This window comes from Lepisma saccharinum, chromosome 23 (genome assembly GCF_977018435.1).
Source record: "Lepisma saccharinum chromosome 23, izLepSacc3.1, whole genome shotgun sequence".
NCBI classification, from domain to species: Eukaryota; Metazoa; Arthropoda; class Insecta; order Zygentoma; family Lepismatidae; genus Lepisma; species Lepisma saccharinum.
In genome coordinates this window covers 41,090,074-41,104,683 of record NC_139251.1, presented here as the reverse complement: position 1 = coordinate 41,104,683, position 14,610 = coordinate 41,090,074, and the positions used below count along the sequence as shown (strand labels likewise).

The window sequence follows — 14,610 nt, the reverse complement described above, 5'->3', positions numbered from 1 at the left end:
CAACTCTCTTCGTGGGTGTGCATGTTATGGGGTCGACTCGCGATCTTACCGTCGAAAGTTCTCGGTTTGAATCCCGATGGCGTTATATTGTGTTTGTTCTTTCAAATATTTTATCCAGTCATAGGTCATCATAACCTAAATAAGCAGAAGAGCTACTCTAAGAAATCAAGTGCTGACAAATAACCTGTTTCCGCATGCGTAAAATGTTTCATATAGGCCTTTTGAAGACCAAGCACAGATGGCACTGGTGATGCTCATTTCAAAATTGTACTGTGACTAAATGTTGCTGCATTGACTAGTTACAGAAAGCCAAATATTTTAAAGCAATATCTCATTGATGAGTACTATACATGATAAACGCAGTACAAATACAAAAAATGGATTGTGTAGCTTTTGAATCACTTTATTACATATTATTATAAGAAGCTTCTGGAGGTTACTTCCGACTTCCACACTTCCATACATTCTATTACAATAATTAAGTAAAAGGTACAATATTTTTAAAACATAGTATTGAGAGACAGTTGAATATTATTATTTTGTATGGTGTTCAAATTAGATAGATTCCACAGTAGTTGTTAGGCTTATCACCATTTTCAAAATGCCGAAGCAATAACATAATTATTCTTTCCATTGCTGAGGAATTTCATGTCTGTACAACATTGAAAACATAAATCTGTGAATTTGAGATATTAATGCATTTTCACTGTATTTAAGTTAACGTTCTCTTGTTAAATTAATGACACGTGCATTGTTAATCTTAAATGTATTCATAGCAGCTTTAACTTGAGCAATCACAAGATCAGGGACTATAGGAACCCCATAGCTGCAGATCCAACCTTTCAAGCTGGACTTTCTAACTAGACTCACCTGACATGTGAATACTTAAGTTGTTCGAAATTTTACACGTTTACATTACTTCATAGCATTTGCTATATTTTGGATGTGCTGTTTGCGGTATCTACTACCAATTTAACTAATACTAATAGAGACGAAAAATGATAGTGAATGTTACAAAATCTCGTCTACAGTTTTAGCTTCTATAAATGTTGGTAAATTAATGTTCTATTATTCTCAATTATCTTTTCTATCCGAATCTGAATAACAGATATGTAAATCACTAGCTTCATAAGTAATCGCTAATACAATACAAAAGCTTTAACTTTAGTGGTGCCACATGTTAATAATTATATAAGAGGCACGAATGTACAATTAACTCATTGCCATATGAGTGTGTCTTGAATATATTTCCATTCATTTTGTGAGAAAAAAATTTAGCATTAAAGGTTTGCAGATCTTCTTTGTATTAAAGAATATACCACAGTGATTATAATCTATATAATGAAAACTTTAATTTTGTGATAACAAACCGGAAATAAAATATGTTCACAATAGAATACAAGATTTCCTCGTATTTTCTTGAAGTATCTGCTTTGTGATACTTCTCCTCGATTGATTGGTTGATTTGCTTTCATTTTACTTCGCTTCATGTTCCACTCTTGGCTAATTTGCGAAGATGGGGATGAGTGATGATATGAAATTGATGAATGGACACTCACAAATGTCCATGCCCAGGCCAGGATTCGAACCAGGGACCTCCGGCGTCGGAGCGCGATGTGCTAACCACTCCGCCACGGAGGCCGGCAAGTTCTCTCCTCGAGTGTAATCTTTAATGCAGAAGCATTGAGTATCTACACTCTGTCCGGGGAATCTGTGAAGTAGGCGAACCAAAACAATTCTCTGCGCAAGCAGTGACTCGAGAGGGCTCAACCAATGAACGCGTGAGAGGGGAAGTGAATACATGGAGGAGAAAACGCAACTGCAGCTACCTTCATTTGCAGCAGCGCGCACTGCTTTGTTCCGTACTCGCTTTTTCCCCTTTCCTACCGTTACGTGCGGCATTTCTCCACACATTACCGAAAGAGTGTGTATAATGAATAAACTTTTAGTTTTCTCGAATTGCAATCGTAGAGCGTTCAACAGAATAAACCCACACTTCGAAATCATACATTTTGGTTTCCTCAGTCCTCAGGTGAAAAGGAAAGGGGTTAGGATCGGTTTCCGAGAGGTTCATATCGTTACACGTTACCTTGAAATACTGCATACATATATATCAATTTGTATTAGAAGTACTGTGCTTTGAGTAGAGTTTATTCTTTACTCTAATATATTTTGAGTATATTGCACATCCTTTGCTTATAGGTTAGGTTAGGTTAGGAGTTACACAGGTGTGGGTAATATCAGGCAATTAGTAGGATCCCTGAGTTCTGACGAAATTTCACTGAAATATGAAATTGGTGAAGACCAGTTCCTCAGATGGCACTGTTTTGATTGGAATTTCTATACTTCCTAAGATGGCACGGCTTTCATTGGAATCTCCGTACTTCCTGTTTTCATTGGAATTCCCATACTTCCAAAGATGGCACTGATTTCATCGGAATTGCTATACTTCCCGAGAGACACTGTTTTCATCGGAATTTCCATACTTCCTGAGATGGCACTGTCTTCATCGGAATTTCCATACTTCCTGAGATGGCACTCTCTTCATCGGAATTTCCATACTTCCTGAGATGGCACTGTCTTCATCGGAATTCCCATACTTCCTGAGATGGCACTCTCTTCATCGGAATTCCCATACTTCCTGAGATGGCACTGTCTTCATCGGAATTTCCATACTTCCTCAGATGGCACTGTCTTCATCGGAATTCCCATACTTCCTGAGATGGCACTCTCTTCATCGGAATTTCCATACTTCCTGAGATGGCACTGTCTTCATCGGAATTCCCATACTTCCTGAGATGGCACTCTCTTCATCGGAATTTCCATATTTCCTGAGTTGGGAAATCCTGCAACTCGAGTAAATCCTTCAAAACAGATCAAGGAGGCCGCAGAATTTAAGAGATGTGCTCTTATTTCGGATTCTTCAGAGGAAACTCTCCACATCATTAGAGAACTCTTAGAAGGCCATCTGTTCCTCCAACGTGCTCTCAGACAATTTGCAGTTATGACTCCCCGAGTGGCGAGCAGAGGGCCATAATGAGAATGTTCCGCGGGAGGGCGCTAAATGAATTAATCACTGCACTCCGGCAAGCTTCGGAGAGAGAGAGACAGAGAAAGAGAGAGAGAGAGAGAGAGGGGGTTGAGATTAGAAAAAGAGGGGAGGGGAGACAAAGGGGGAAATGGATGCTGCGGCGGTCGCCCGGAAAAGAAGTGGCTGCCTTGTTCCTCATAAAGAGAAAGTGTGGTTGCTCGAAATCCAGTCCGCAACAAGATGCGGTATTAGATGTTTTAAATTCCAACGCCTCTCTCAAAGCCGCAAGTTAAACACAAACTCTCCCCCCCCTCTCTCTCTCTCTCTCTCTTTCTCTCTCTCTATCTCTTTTACGCAGTACCTAACCGGATTGTGAGGTTGTTCTTTTAAATACATATATCCTGAGAGTTTTAAAACCCACACACGAGGACATTTTTATTTAGGCCTCTTTACATTCACAGCAGCAAACATTAGAAAAATAACTTTTTTAGTTTATGTTTTAACTGAACTTTGTGGACAGTAAAGCTAATCAGGACTGGACCTACAGTTTAAAGTGAGATCCGAGCCACTGTGTACCTGCACTTGGTATCGAACCCGGGACCACTTGATTACAAGGCAACAACGTTACCGCTACGCCATCAACGCCTCAGCGAGAAAAGCGTTACTATACTCTGTCCCGGGAATGTGTGTAGCGAACCAACAAAACAAAGTCTCTGCGCAAGTAGTGACTCGAGAAGGCTCGACCAATGAACAAATGCGAGGGAACGGTATTGCGTGAAGGCGGAAAAGCAATTGTAGTTACCAGCCTTTGCAGCAGTGTGTACTGCTTCGCTGCGCCTACTCGCTTTGTCCTCTTCTCTATCGCCATACGCGGCCTTGCTCCAGAGATTGCCTGGATAGAGTATAAGAAAAGTCCGTCGCCTAGATGTTCCCTACACATTGTGAATGTTTGTCGGTATTTAATACTATGTAGTCTTTCCCATTCCTCACGCGATATTGTAAAGGAATATAGGCTGGATAGGAAGTGTTTGTGGTTCTAGAGAAAGGATTTGATTGGGTGAGGCTTACAGATTCTGAAGAAGAAACAGGCTTTGATTGTTTAAGAACCATAGCATTAAAAATCTGAACATAGTCAGTGGGTTGTTTACGAACGCCAACATTAAACTCTCGAAGAACATGTTCGATAAACTGTTTTCAAACAAATGTAAAAAATCCAAGTTAAACACCAACAGAAACTCTATACTCTGTCCCAGCTATCTGTAGAGTAGGCAAACGAAAACAAGTCTCTGCGCAAGTAGTGACGCGAGACGGCTCCACCAATGAACACGTGAGGGGAACGGAATTGCGTGGAGTGGTGGAAAGCAACTGCAGTTACCAGCAGCGTGTACTGCTTCGCTCTGGCCAATAGATTTCCTTCGCTTCTCTAACGCTATGCGCCGCCTTGCTCCACAGTTAGCTGGGACAGAGTATACGTTAAAATATTTGTAAAAGGCAAAGTTCAACCCATATTCTAGTCAGAGGAACTTGCGTCTGTATTTCTTTTTTAGATTGGTCAGGGCATCCAAACTTCACCGCAAAGTTTTTGGGGGAAACCAAACACCCTTTCTCTCTCTCTCTCGTTAGATTGCTTGCAATTCTGGTCCCTGCATGCTAAAGTATTTTTACACGTCGCTTTTTGCAGGGGAAGGACGAGGACGGAGGGGGTCGGGGGCAAAAACTCTCCGCAACGAATTAGTTTGGAGGATAAATAATTGCGCCGCCGCCGGAAATGACGTCACGGGTTCTGTCGACTCAGGGGGTGTCCAGGAATTATTTGGCCTCGTGTCAAGGGAGCATCGCAGCGGGATGCTTTATCTCGGGGCCGAAGTTGCATGCATTAACAACGCTGTAATTGCATTCGTGATACGTATCGCTTCATCAAATCCTCTACACTTTGATTTGTTGGAGCGTGTTTCCCGTCCTCCCTGTCGGCTGGCCTGAAAATAAACGTTTGTTTGAAGTTTGTGCGGATTTTTTCCGCGCCCTTTTTTCACGCTCTCGAGTTCCACTTGGTTTTTACACCATTGTGAAATAACTGATAAGCATATTGATTTAGTCTGCTGCACAAGATAATTGATTTCGCATGTCATACTCTCTAAATTATAGCTTTTTTTCAAACTTTCATCAGCTTGAAGGCACTGAAGGCGTCAGAAAAAAAATCTGGGAGGTTGCAGATGCATTTAACATGGCCCTAAATGTTCAAAACTGTATATTTGAGCAAAAGGAGAATTCATTTTAGTTTAGTTGAATTTTTGTCCTAAGTACACCTTATGTACATATATGCTAATCGGGACTGGGCCTACAGTTTGAATTGGGATCCGAAGCACTATGTTCCTCTACCGGGTATCGAACTCTGAGCCCCTTGATTACTAGACGACGACGTTACCACTACGCCATCGGGGAGGGCTTATGGTTAGTTTTATCTTGTTTGCTGCGAGCAGTGCAGGTCAAATGTGTTCGCCATACAGAGGGCGACTCTCGTGAGGGCAGACTTCCCCCTCCCCCTCTGGAAGACTTGTGAGGGTAAGGGCAAGTCGTGAGGGTGAGAGAGGTTGATTTAAAATGCACACATCTGGTAGGGTAGCGTCCACCCACCCTAGCGTCGTCACTGATACAGAATGTGTACAATTCGTTCTATACTTAACATCTCGCCATCGAAGATCCCAGATTCGAGTCCCGACCTGGGCAGCACGAGTGTCCAACAATTTCGTGATTTTTTTATTTACTTGAGAAATCTTGAATATAGAACGAATCCGTTTTATATCAGGATATCAAGAATTAAAATGGAAAATAGGTACTAACGTACAAAATGCTCATATAAGTGCAATACTGAATCTAGTAATATGAGCTCTTCAGTTACCTGAAGAAACGCCACAGAACGGACAAGGCACGGCTTGATCCTCACTATTCTCAAGCAGCGTTTAAATCTGGCGATCAAATACTTTTGTGGAACGATCGACGCTTATCGAAGACGTCCTAAGCGTTTTCAGGCAAGTACGAAGGCCCCTTTGTGGTAATCTCGAGCGACTTGATAAGAACCATTACAGAATCGAAAGGATCAAGCAAGGAAAACGGTTTGAACAAGAGGCAGCATCGGTCAGGATGAAACTTTACACACCACAAGCGCTAACTCTCGATCGACCACGTACAGAGGAAGATAATGTGAATGCCTTAAAGTTACATTCAGGAATGCAAGCGGATATCCCTCGTACTCTAGAGGGACTTTATCTGGAAGATTTCACAACTAGTGAACTTTATATATCAGAAGTTGACACATTGAAACACTGGCAGTATGAAACAGCTACTTCCTAACGCAAACAATCACCATCATCATCCTTCATAGTTCCTCGCCGCGACGAAAATTCGAACAGTAATAGTAACAACTCCTCAACTATATATTTTACCACGCTGAATAACACGTATAAACTATGCTTCTTCTTATAAATTCTGCTATTTTTTCTCTGCACCAATAACTCGCAGAACAAGAAGAAAATTAAATATATCTCGTACACGCGACAGCACTCGCCGCAACATTTTTTTCTTTCTCATACAAGATTGTACCGACCCTTTGTCACCGTGACGTCACTTTATGATGTGATTTTACACAGAGTAGGATGGAATTCTGAAGACGATACCGTAGCAACACGACCTTCTGCTTCGGCAGCATTTTGTGTACGTAAACAAAGAGCACGAACGCGATGAATATAGCTACTGCATATGGGAAGATAGCTCACGTGTTCTCACTGTTGGCGGAGACAATACGCTATGCACCATTCGCTGTAAAACTCTCATTCTGTGACTTTTCAATAATTCGTAACTACCTTCAACACGCCAAAATGCCTTTACAGAGCATGTATGGGCCAACGTCTTATCCACCTTTTTTCTTCATATTTCTTCAATTCATATAACTTCTTACATATAAAGGCAATATTACCAATCTAATTAATATATGACAGCATGTTAACTTCTAAATTTTTATCGTGCAGATGTGTCCCAGCTATCGATGAAGCGAACTGAGAGCGCTGCATCGTTAAAAACCGACCAAACTCTCACACAGAAACACATTTTTTTACTGATACGAGACACAATTCACACGATTTAGACAGAAATTCCAGTTCAAGTCCCTACCTCTTCTTGTTACATCTGCCATTTTTATGAGACATATTTACATTAACTGTTATTACATATTTGATACTCTCATTTCCATTTATTTTTTCTGAAGACTTTTCATTGTGTTTTGCTATAATCGAATGCACACTATGTATTTAATCTTATTATTTACACCCTGATTAAATTTACCAATTGCTCCTGTTCACGCTCAAAATCTTATTTCATAACATACTAAACACTGATAGTGATCATCATTTGCTGTGTCATCACTAATGTACCTTGTCATAGATGTAAGATGAAGTCATTTCTCCAGAGTACATCCAGAAGTCACCCATAAGCCGCAAGAAGATTTCGCATCGAATTAATATTGTTCCTGAACTTTTCTTGCGAACATATTTTGTCTCCAATCAACTTATTTGTGTATTTTTTTCAACGTTTGAGACCTACTAACTTATCTTCGGATTAGTGTTACCAGTGATATATTTATTCAAGTGTTTCACAGTGTCACGTACATGTACGTCGTGCGATGAAATACTACTACATAATTGCCATTTTGGTTCCCTCCCGCTTCGGAATACATGACGGAAAAGTGTTACACTTCAATTAGTGTATTATTATTTGTTACGTTCTACAGTGCACTACATACTTGCCTACTGTCCTACGACGAATTATGTTATATACCGGGTGTAATCATTTATTCAGGGACTGGCCGTTGTACTTATTTAATCATATCTTAATATTTTTTTTCTAAATAAAGAAATAACAAGAAGTACAGGCAAATTGTCAGGTAGAGTCAGAGATATTGCGGAACATCTCGAGCTAATCGCACGAGTCTAGCTAGTGAGCCTACAAACGGTCTAGAGCGTGAGCAAGAATGTTAGCGATAGGTGCTTGGTGAAGATGACGTCAGTAGCTCGCTTCTTGATTGGTAGCTCGAGAGTAGAGACTCTCTCCGAAGCTTTGATTGGTCGATTTGGTTTAGTTTATTTCGCTATTCTGCCACTTCTTGCTAAACGCGAAGATGAATACGAGTGATGATATGATGAAATTGATTGACACTCACAAAGAACACCCATGCCCCAGCCGGGATTCAAACCCGGCATCACAGATATTAAGATATAGTAATCCATTTGTGTGGCAGTCGAGTTTTGACGATTAGTGTATCCAGTCTCTTCCGAACCTAGACATGTGGCAATTTCTACTGTTGTCAGAATTAATAGCAAGTCCACTGGCGTTATGAATACTTCAGAACAAGACGTCATCAGTTATAACGTGAATAGCCATCTCTCCCAATAACGAAAAGTAATATTACCTGTCACAGCTCCTGGTAATAAATGATGAGGTAATGAATGAACGATCGATTGGTATGGCTTGAATTAAAGTTAATGCTTCCGTTAGAATAAGCAAAATGAACTGACAATCTTCCTTTGGCAGGTTTCAAATTACCCAATCACATCCATGTTCCAAAATGACAATTTTATCCCCAGGCGTAATGTTTTGTAATGGTTCCTAACCTATATGCTTATATCCACAACCAGATTTAATATAATAAGAGTTTAATTGACGAGCAGAAATGATTCATTAATGTCTATTTGTTCTGTCAAAATTCAACCGCTTTCTAACCAGAAGGGTTTTTAACGAAACGCCTACGGGCATGTAGTAGTTCAGCCCAGGAAGGCATTTCTAGGGGGTGGAAACAGGGACAGATGCATCATGGCATATCGCTATAATGCTATAGCTCTTGCCTAATCTTACGGCGGACGCCCTACATGCTGGTAAGGGAAGTGGAGAGCGGGGAATACGCAGCAGACCAACCAGACAACAGCGGTAGCGCCGAGAGTTACGACGTGGAGGGAGGAAGTACTATGCGCACTTCGTTCTACAGGCTACTGCGTTTCTTATCGCGCTGGATTGGTCGCTTCCCCACTTCCCTTGCCAGTATGTATGGCGCCCACCGTAAGACTGAACAAGAACTATATTTATTGTAGAACATCATTAAATTGTGCACTAAATAATTCCCAGCAGGAGCGTCATTGCTTTCGGATTATATCTAGAAACTGACACAAAATTTGGCATCCATTGTAAATTGCGCTGTTGCCACATTTAACAACTGGATTTGATCAGAGATCTACGTCGCATGTTCTCGTCCTGCAGTCCGATTTTGTAATATACGTGATGCAAAGAAATGGCACAAAAGAACTGTGATTTCTCAATCACAGGTTAAACTGTGATTGCTAGTAGCGGTTGTGATTTCTGTGATGCGATTTTTGTGACTGACGCATAGTTGCTCATAACTGGATTTTGGAAATTTTTCTTTCTGCATAGTTCAAAAACTGCATGAAAATTTGTCACAAATATCCGGAATGACTATAATGCAGTTTCATTTTGGGGAAATGTTGACGTTTGGACTTGGCAACATTGCCTGAAGAACGTTGCCACATCGTTTGTTGCAACCAGCTATTCTTAACCGCGTGCTACGTCCCGGGCAAATCCCGGCATGGGTGTTCTTTGTGAGTGTTCCTTCATCAATTTTACCATATATCTACTCATCCTCATCTTTGCGATTAAACAATAGTAGCATAAAGGCGAAGTAAAATAAACGAAATCAATCAACGTTTTATTTTCATTCATCCTCTCTCAATCACACTCTTTTACATCTATTCCGTCTTACTCTCTCTTCCTCTCCTGTACTTTTCTTCCCTCTCCCTGTCTGCCTGAATTTTTTTTTATGACGACCTTCGAACAATACATCGCAGGGTTTTTTATATGAATGTATCCCATTGCAGAGCTGCTTCGAAAATTTTCTGCGGATCCCCATAAACCCAAGACCTATTTAAATACGCCACTGTCTCCGAAGTGCTTGCCCTATCTCGTAACGACTCGCATAATCGCGAATAGAAGCAGCATTATGAAGCGAACACACAACTTCAACTTCCGCCTGTGCAAACAGGACGTAATGCTAGTTGGTTGAAGAGGAAACGTTGCGAAATCAGCTCGCGGTGTGGACTCACCGTCTCGCCCCGTCGCGCTGTTTTGCCTACGCACCGACACCTAATTAGTGTCATTTTTCCTGCCTGACGCGCCACGTTCCACAGGAGGTACATGCCGGAACATTAGACAAATTACAACGTCCACCGTGACGTCACAGAGAACGTTCCAATGTATGCCACGCTCAGTCGTATCCTATTTGTATTTGTGTTTTTCAAAAGTCGCCTTTGTACCTCTTTACGTTATGAGGATTTATGGTGCTTAGTAGATGAATAAACAACGTAAAGAAATGCCCGTATTTGCTGTAGTAAGAAAATTAAAACGAATAATGGTATGTTTATTAAACAGGTGAGCCATTTTTTTCACCTAATCCTTGTCAGGATACAGATTTTGTATTGTGTAAGAAAAGCATTTGGGACGTATAAAATAACCACAGCTAGAGGCAATAATACTTGAGTTTGAGTGTTGGTGTTAAGTCCACTTATGCACAGATGGGCTAATCGTGACTGGACCGAGAGTTTAAAGTGGAATCCGAATCACTATGTGTCTCTACGGGTATCGAAACTGGAACCCCTTGCTTATAAGGCGACGACGTAACCACTGTGCCATAGGGAGGCCTGACAGTAAAATTTAAAACAGCGAAATTCGATTAGTGTTCCTGCATCTGGTCGAGACCATGACTAGTGCGAAACGGGCACTTCGTGGCGAAGTGGTTAGCACATCGCGCTGCGACAACATGTATCCCGTGTTCGAATCCAGACCTGGCGTGGGTGCTTTTGATTGATTTGCTTTATTTGACTACGCTTTTTGTGCCACTTTTTGGCTAATTTGTGAAGATGGGGATGAGTGATGATATGATGAAATTGATGAATGGACACTCACAATTCACCGTATCATCACTCATCTTCGCAAAGTGCGAGAAAACGAAGTAAAATAAACCAAATCAATCAACAAACTAGACGTATAGGAGGGTTTCATGTGGCGCCAGGATGCGCACAGCCGCCACGTTTGCGGAAAATGTTACCACAATGCAACACTTTGTGACGTAGGTGAAACACATCTATAGGTGGGTTTCATGTGACGTCAGGATCCGCACAGCAGCCACGTTTGCGGAAAATGTTACCACACTGCAACACTTTGTGACGTAGGTGAAACACATCTATAGGTGGGTTTCATGTGACGTCAGGATGCGCGCAGCCACCATGTTTGTGGAAAATGTTACCACAATGCAACAGTTTGTGACGTAGGTGAAACACATCTATAGGTGGGTTTCATGTGACGTCAGGATGCGCACAGCCGCCACGTTTGCGGAAAATGTTACCACAATGCAACACTTTGTGACGTAGGTGAAACACATCTATAGGTGGGTTTCATGTGACGTCAGGATCCGCACAGCCGCCACGTTTGCGGAAAATGTTACCACACTGCAACACTTTGTGACGTAGGTGAAACACATCTATAGGTGGGTTTCATGTGACGTCAGGATCCGCACAGCAGCCACGTTTGCGGAAAATGTTACCACACTGCAACACTTTGTGACGTAGGTGAAACACATCTATAGGTGGGTTTCATGTGACGTCAGGATGTGCGCAGCCGCCACGTTTGTGGAAAATGTTACCACAATGCAACAGTTTGTGACGTAGGTGAAACACATCTATAGGTGGGTTTCATGTGACGTCAGGATGCGCACAGCCGCCACGTTTGCGGAAAATGTTACCACAAAGCAACAGTTTGTGACGTAGGTGAAACACATCTATAGGTGGGTTTCATGTGACGTCAGGATGTGCACAGCCGCCACGTTTGCGGCCAATTTTACCACAATGCAACAGTTTGTGACGTAGGTGAAGCACCTATAGAACTGGTTATCAAACCCAGGATCCCTTCATTACGTCATTTTTTAAAACTCTTGAATGAGAACGCTGTTGTCAGACGAGCGCTTAATCAAGTAGCTACCATTTTACCGCGAGTTATCACGGACCATAAAGCAGGGGCGGTTTCTATTCTACGATCAAGGCAGGAACTCGTTACCCCGCCGTTCCGGAAACCGGGAAACTGGACATCTACAGGGGGAGGAAAAGGAATCAATGAAAAATAGCGCCGCCCTATTAAATCACGTTGCTAATTATCTTGCATTAGTCACGGCCAACCAATGTTATTACGGCATTAATAAAGCTAACGGCCCCAGCCCAGAGGACCAATTCTCGCTCGCCGCGAAAAGAGCGAACGGGCTTTATCAAACAGCGTCGCTCGGCTTAACACAATCTCATTCCCTGATTTACGACACCACCGCCGATGACGTCACATATTTCACAACAATTTCGCCGGGAGATTGGGAGCAACAAAGGAATTGCCGCGGATGATCTCTCTGTTGGAGGAGGAAGTACCACGCGTTTCCCCGAATGAAGGGTGGGATTATAAGCGGCGAAACGACCGACTGTTGGTTAGTTATGTACAGGGTGACCATAATTAAAATTACCCTACTCAAGAGTCCTCTGGAGCCCGATAGATGAATGAGATTGCGCTGAAATTTGATATAGAGACTATGCAGACCCTTGGGAAGCGAATGCTGACGAAAAAAAATATAGTTCAAATTTTCACAACCAGATTGAAATGTGGCACTGAAGTAACAACCAGTAATTTGAGTTTATGTTCGTACAGCAGTGTTTAATATGCGCCCTTTCAACGTGGATGACCCTTTGCAAGCGTAAGATAATGTGATCAATGATCGCATGAAGCACTTCCCGGGATGTTGCTCACTATGTACCAAATTTCAGCGGGTTCGTCAATTGGAAACAGGCACAAAAAATGTATTTCTGTAATTATTTTAAATTATCATTTTATCATTCAAAATGCGTATACATTTTATTGGGACGCCCTGTAAATTTATGGTGCGCTCAACTGTAAATTTACAATCATTATCTATTTTTATCTATATAAAAACAGTTGCCTCTTATTTTAACTGTACAATATTGTAAATGTTACCGTAACTTCTAACAGTGTATGAAAATGCAAATAATAGATCGGTCCCTGCAAGTTGTCGGACTGAGAGACGAATTAATAAGTAGGCCTACCTATGTGGCTTTCTATAAACGGCATTGATACTTTAATAGAAACAGCGGTAATTATGCGATATCGCCCGAACACCTCTCACTCGTTAATTTCGTTAATTTTAGCATTGATACTTACCTATTCTGCATTGCGGAAGATTCTTCAAGGTGAAGTTATGTCTTTTTCCATAAAATAGTATAAACTTTTCATATTACGAGTCATTATTTGTCTTCCTTGTTCCGCTTGGGTAACAAACAATATGGCGTGCACTCGTCATGGATCATCGCGCGTCGTGCTTCTGTTTTGTCGATTTGGAGTGGGTATGCAGTGTTTCAACCTTCTTCACCGAAAAATACCTACTTTCGTGTTCATTATGTCATCACAAACTATTGGCGGATAGCCCCAAAAAACCATTCACGTTAGCCCCACGGACGATTTCCGGCAAGGTTAGGTTAGGTAAGTAGTTAAAAATCGTGAAAAAAAGGCACGTTTGGAAACACTGGCGAGACCGCGACACTTTCGACGCTCGCGCAATCTGCAGGTACATAATGGAAACAACGGCATAATGTTGTCGATTTACAGAAAATGAAAGTTCCTTACATAAAAAGTGATTATTTCTTGTTCTGCAGCATCCTATGGTGAAGTTTTCAGTTTCCGGGAAATAAAATAGCTCGAAGAACTTCGACAATGCTACAGATACTGATTTCAGTAAGTAGTTTCTCCTGTAACTTTGAAGAAATCCGTTCGGGCGATATCGCATATTTACCGAAACAGCAATTCCTGATCTTTGATAAAGGACATCAGCCCAAGAAGTGTTGATGGGAGTCGTAACCCCCTTTGATCTAGTATTCCTAAAAAAAGTCAATAGCAGGAAAATATTTCAAAATGAGGACTGACTATTAATAATAGTATAACCTTTTCGAAAATCCTGGCACACCAGTGGACAATGTAATTGTTAATTGTTAGTCATAATTTCACTTACCTCTTCATATGGATTTGACTGTGGATGCGCATCCTTGTACATTTCACACTCATAGCACGGGGCTCTCTGAGCCAACGAATTCTCCACTTCTGGCCACACCAAAAAAATGACGATCGACATCCGAAGCACGCTCTCCATCATGGTGACCTGCAAGAACAGAACGGATCAACTGTTTAGTTTTCCTATCCATTATATTAGCAAATGCAAGTTCAGACATGTACAGCTAACATACAGAATGAATATGCTGTCCCTTAGCATCCGAGAAACAATATCATAATTGTTAAATAATAGAAGAAAATAAGTTAATTGTTGTTTGCTGCTTGAATAACAAGTAAAAATTGTGTAGTTGAAAATTTGAACCAGAACCAGTTTAGTAGATAGAATTATATTTTATGGGTGGTGCAAGGCTAAT

At 41.4% G+C, this 14,610-nt stretch overlaps 1 protein-coding gene across 1 annotated transcript in view; it reads right to left on the bottom strand.

Annotated features, from left to right (window-relative positions):
* Ccn (cellular communication network factor protein Ccn) overlaps positions 1 to 14,610 on the bottom strand; it is a 419,483-nt gene that overhangs the window by 156,140 nt on the left and 248,733 nt on the right. Inside the window, exon 2 of the mRNA XM_083144480.1 lies at positions 14,199 to 14,345. Coding sequence (XP_083000606.1) covers positions 14,199 to 14,339 — 141 coding nt within the window. The 5' untranslated portion in view covers positions 14,340 to 14,345. The remainder of the gene's footprint in view (positions 1 to 14,198; positions 14,346 to 14,610) is intronic.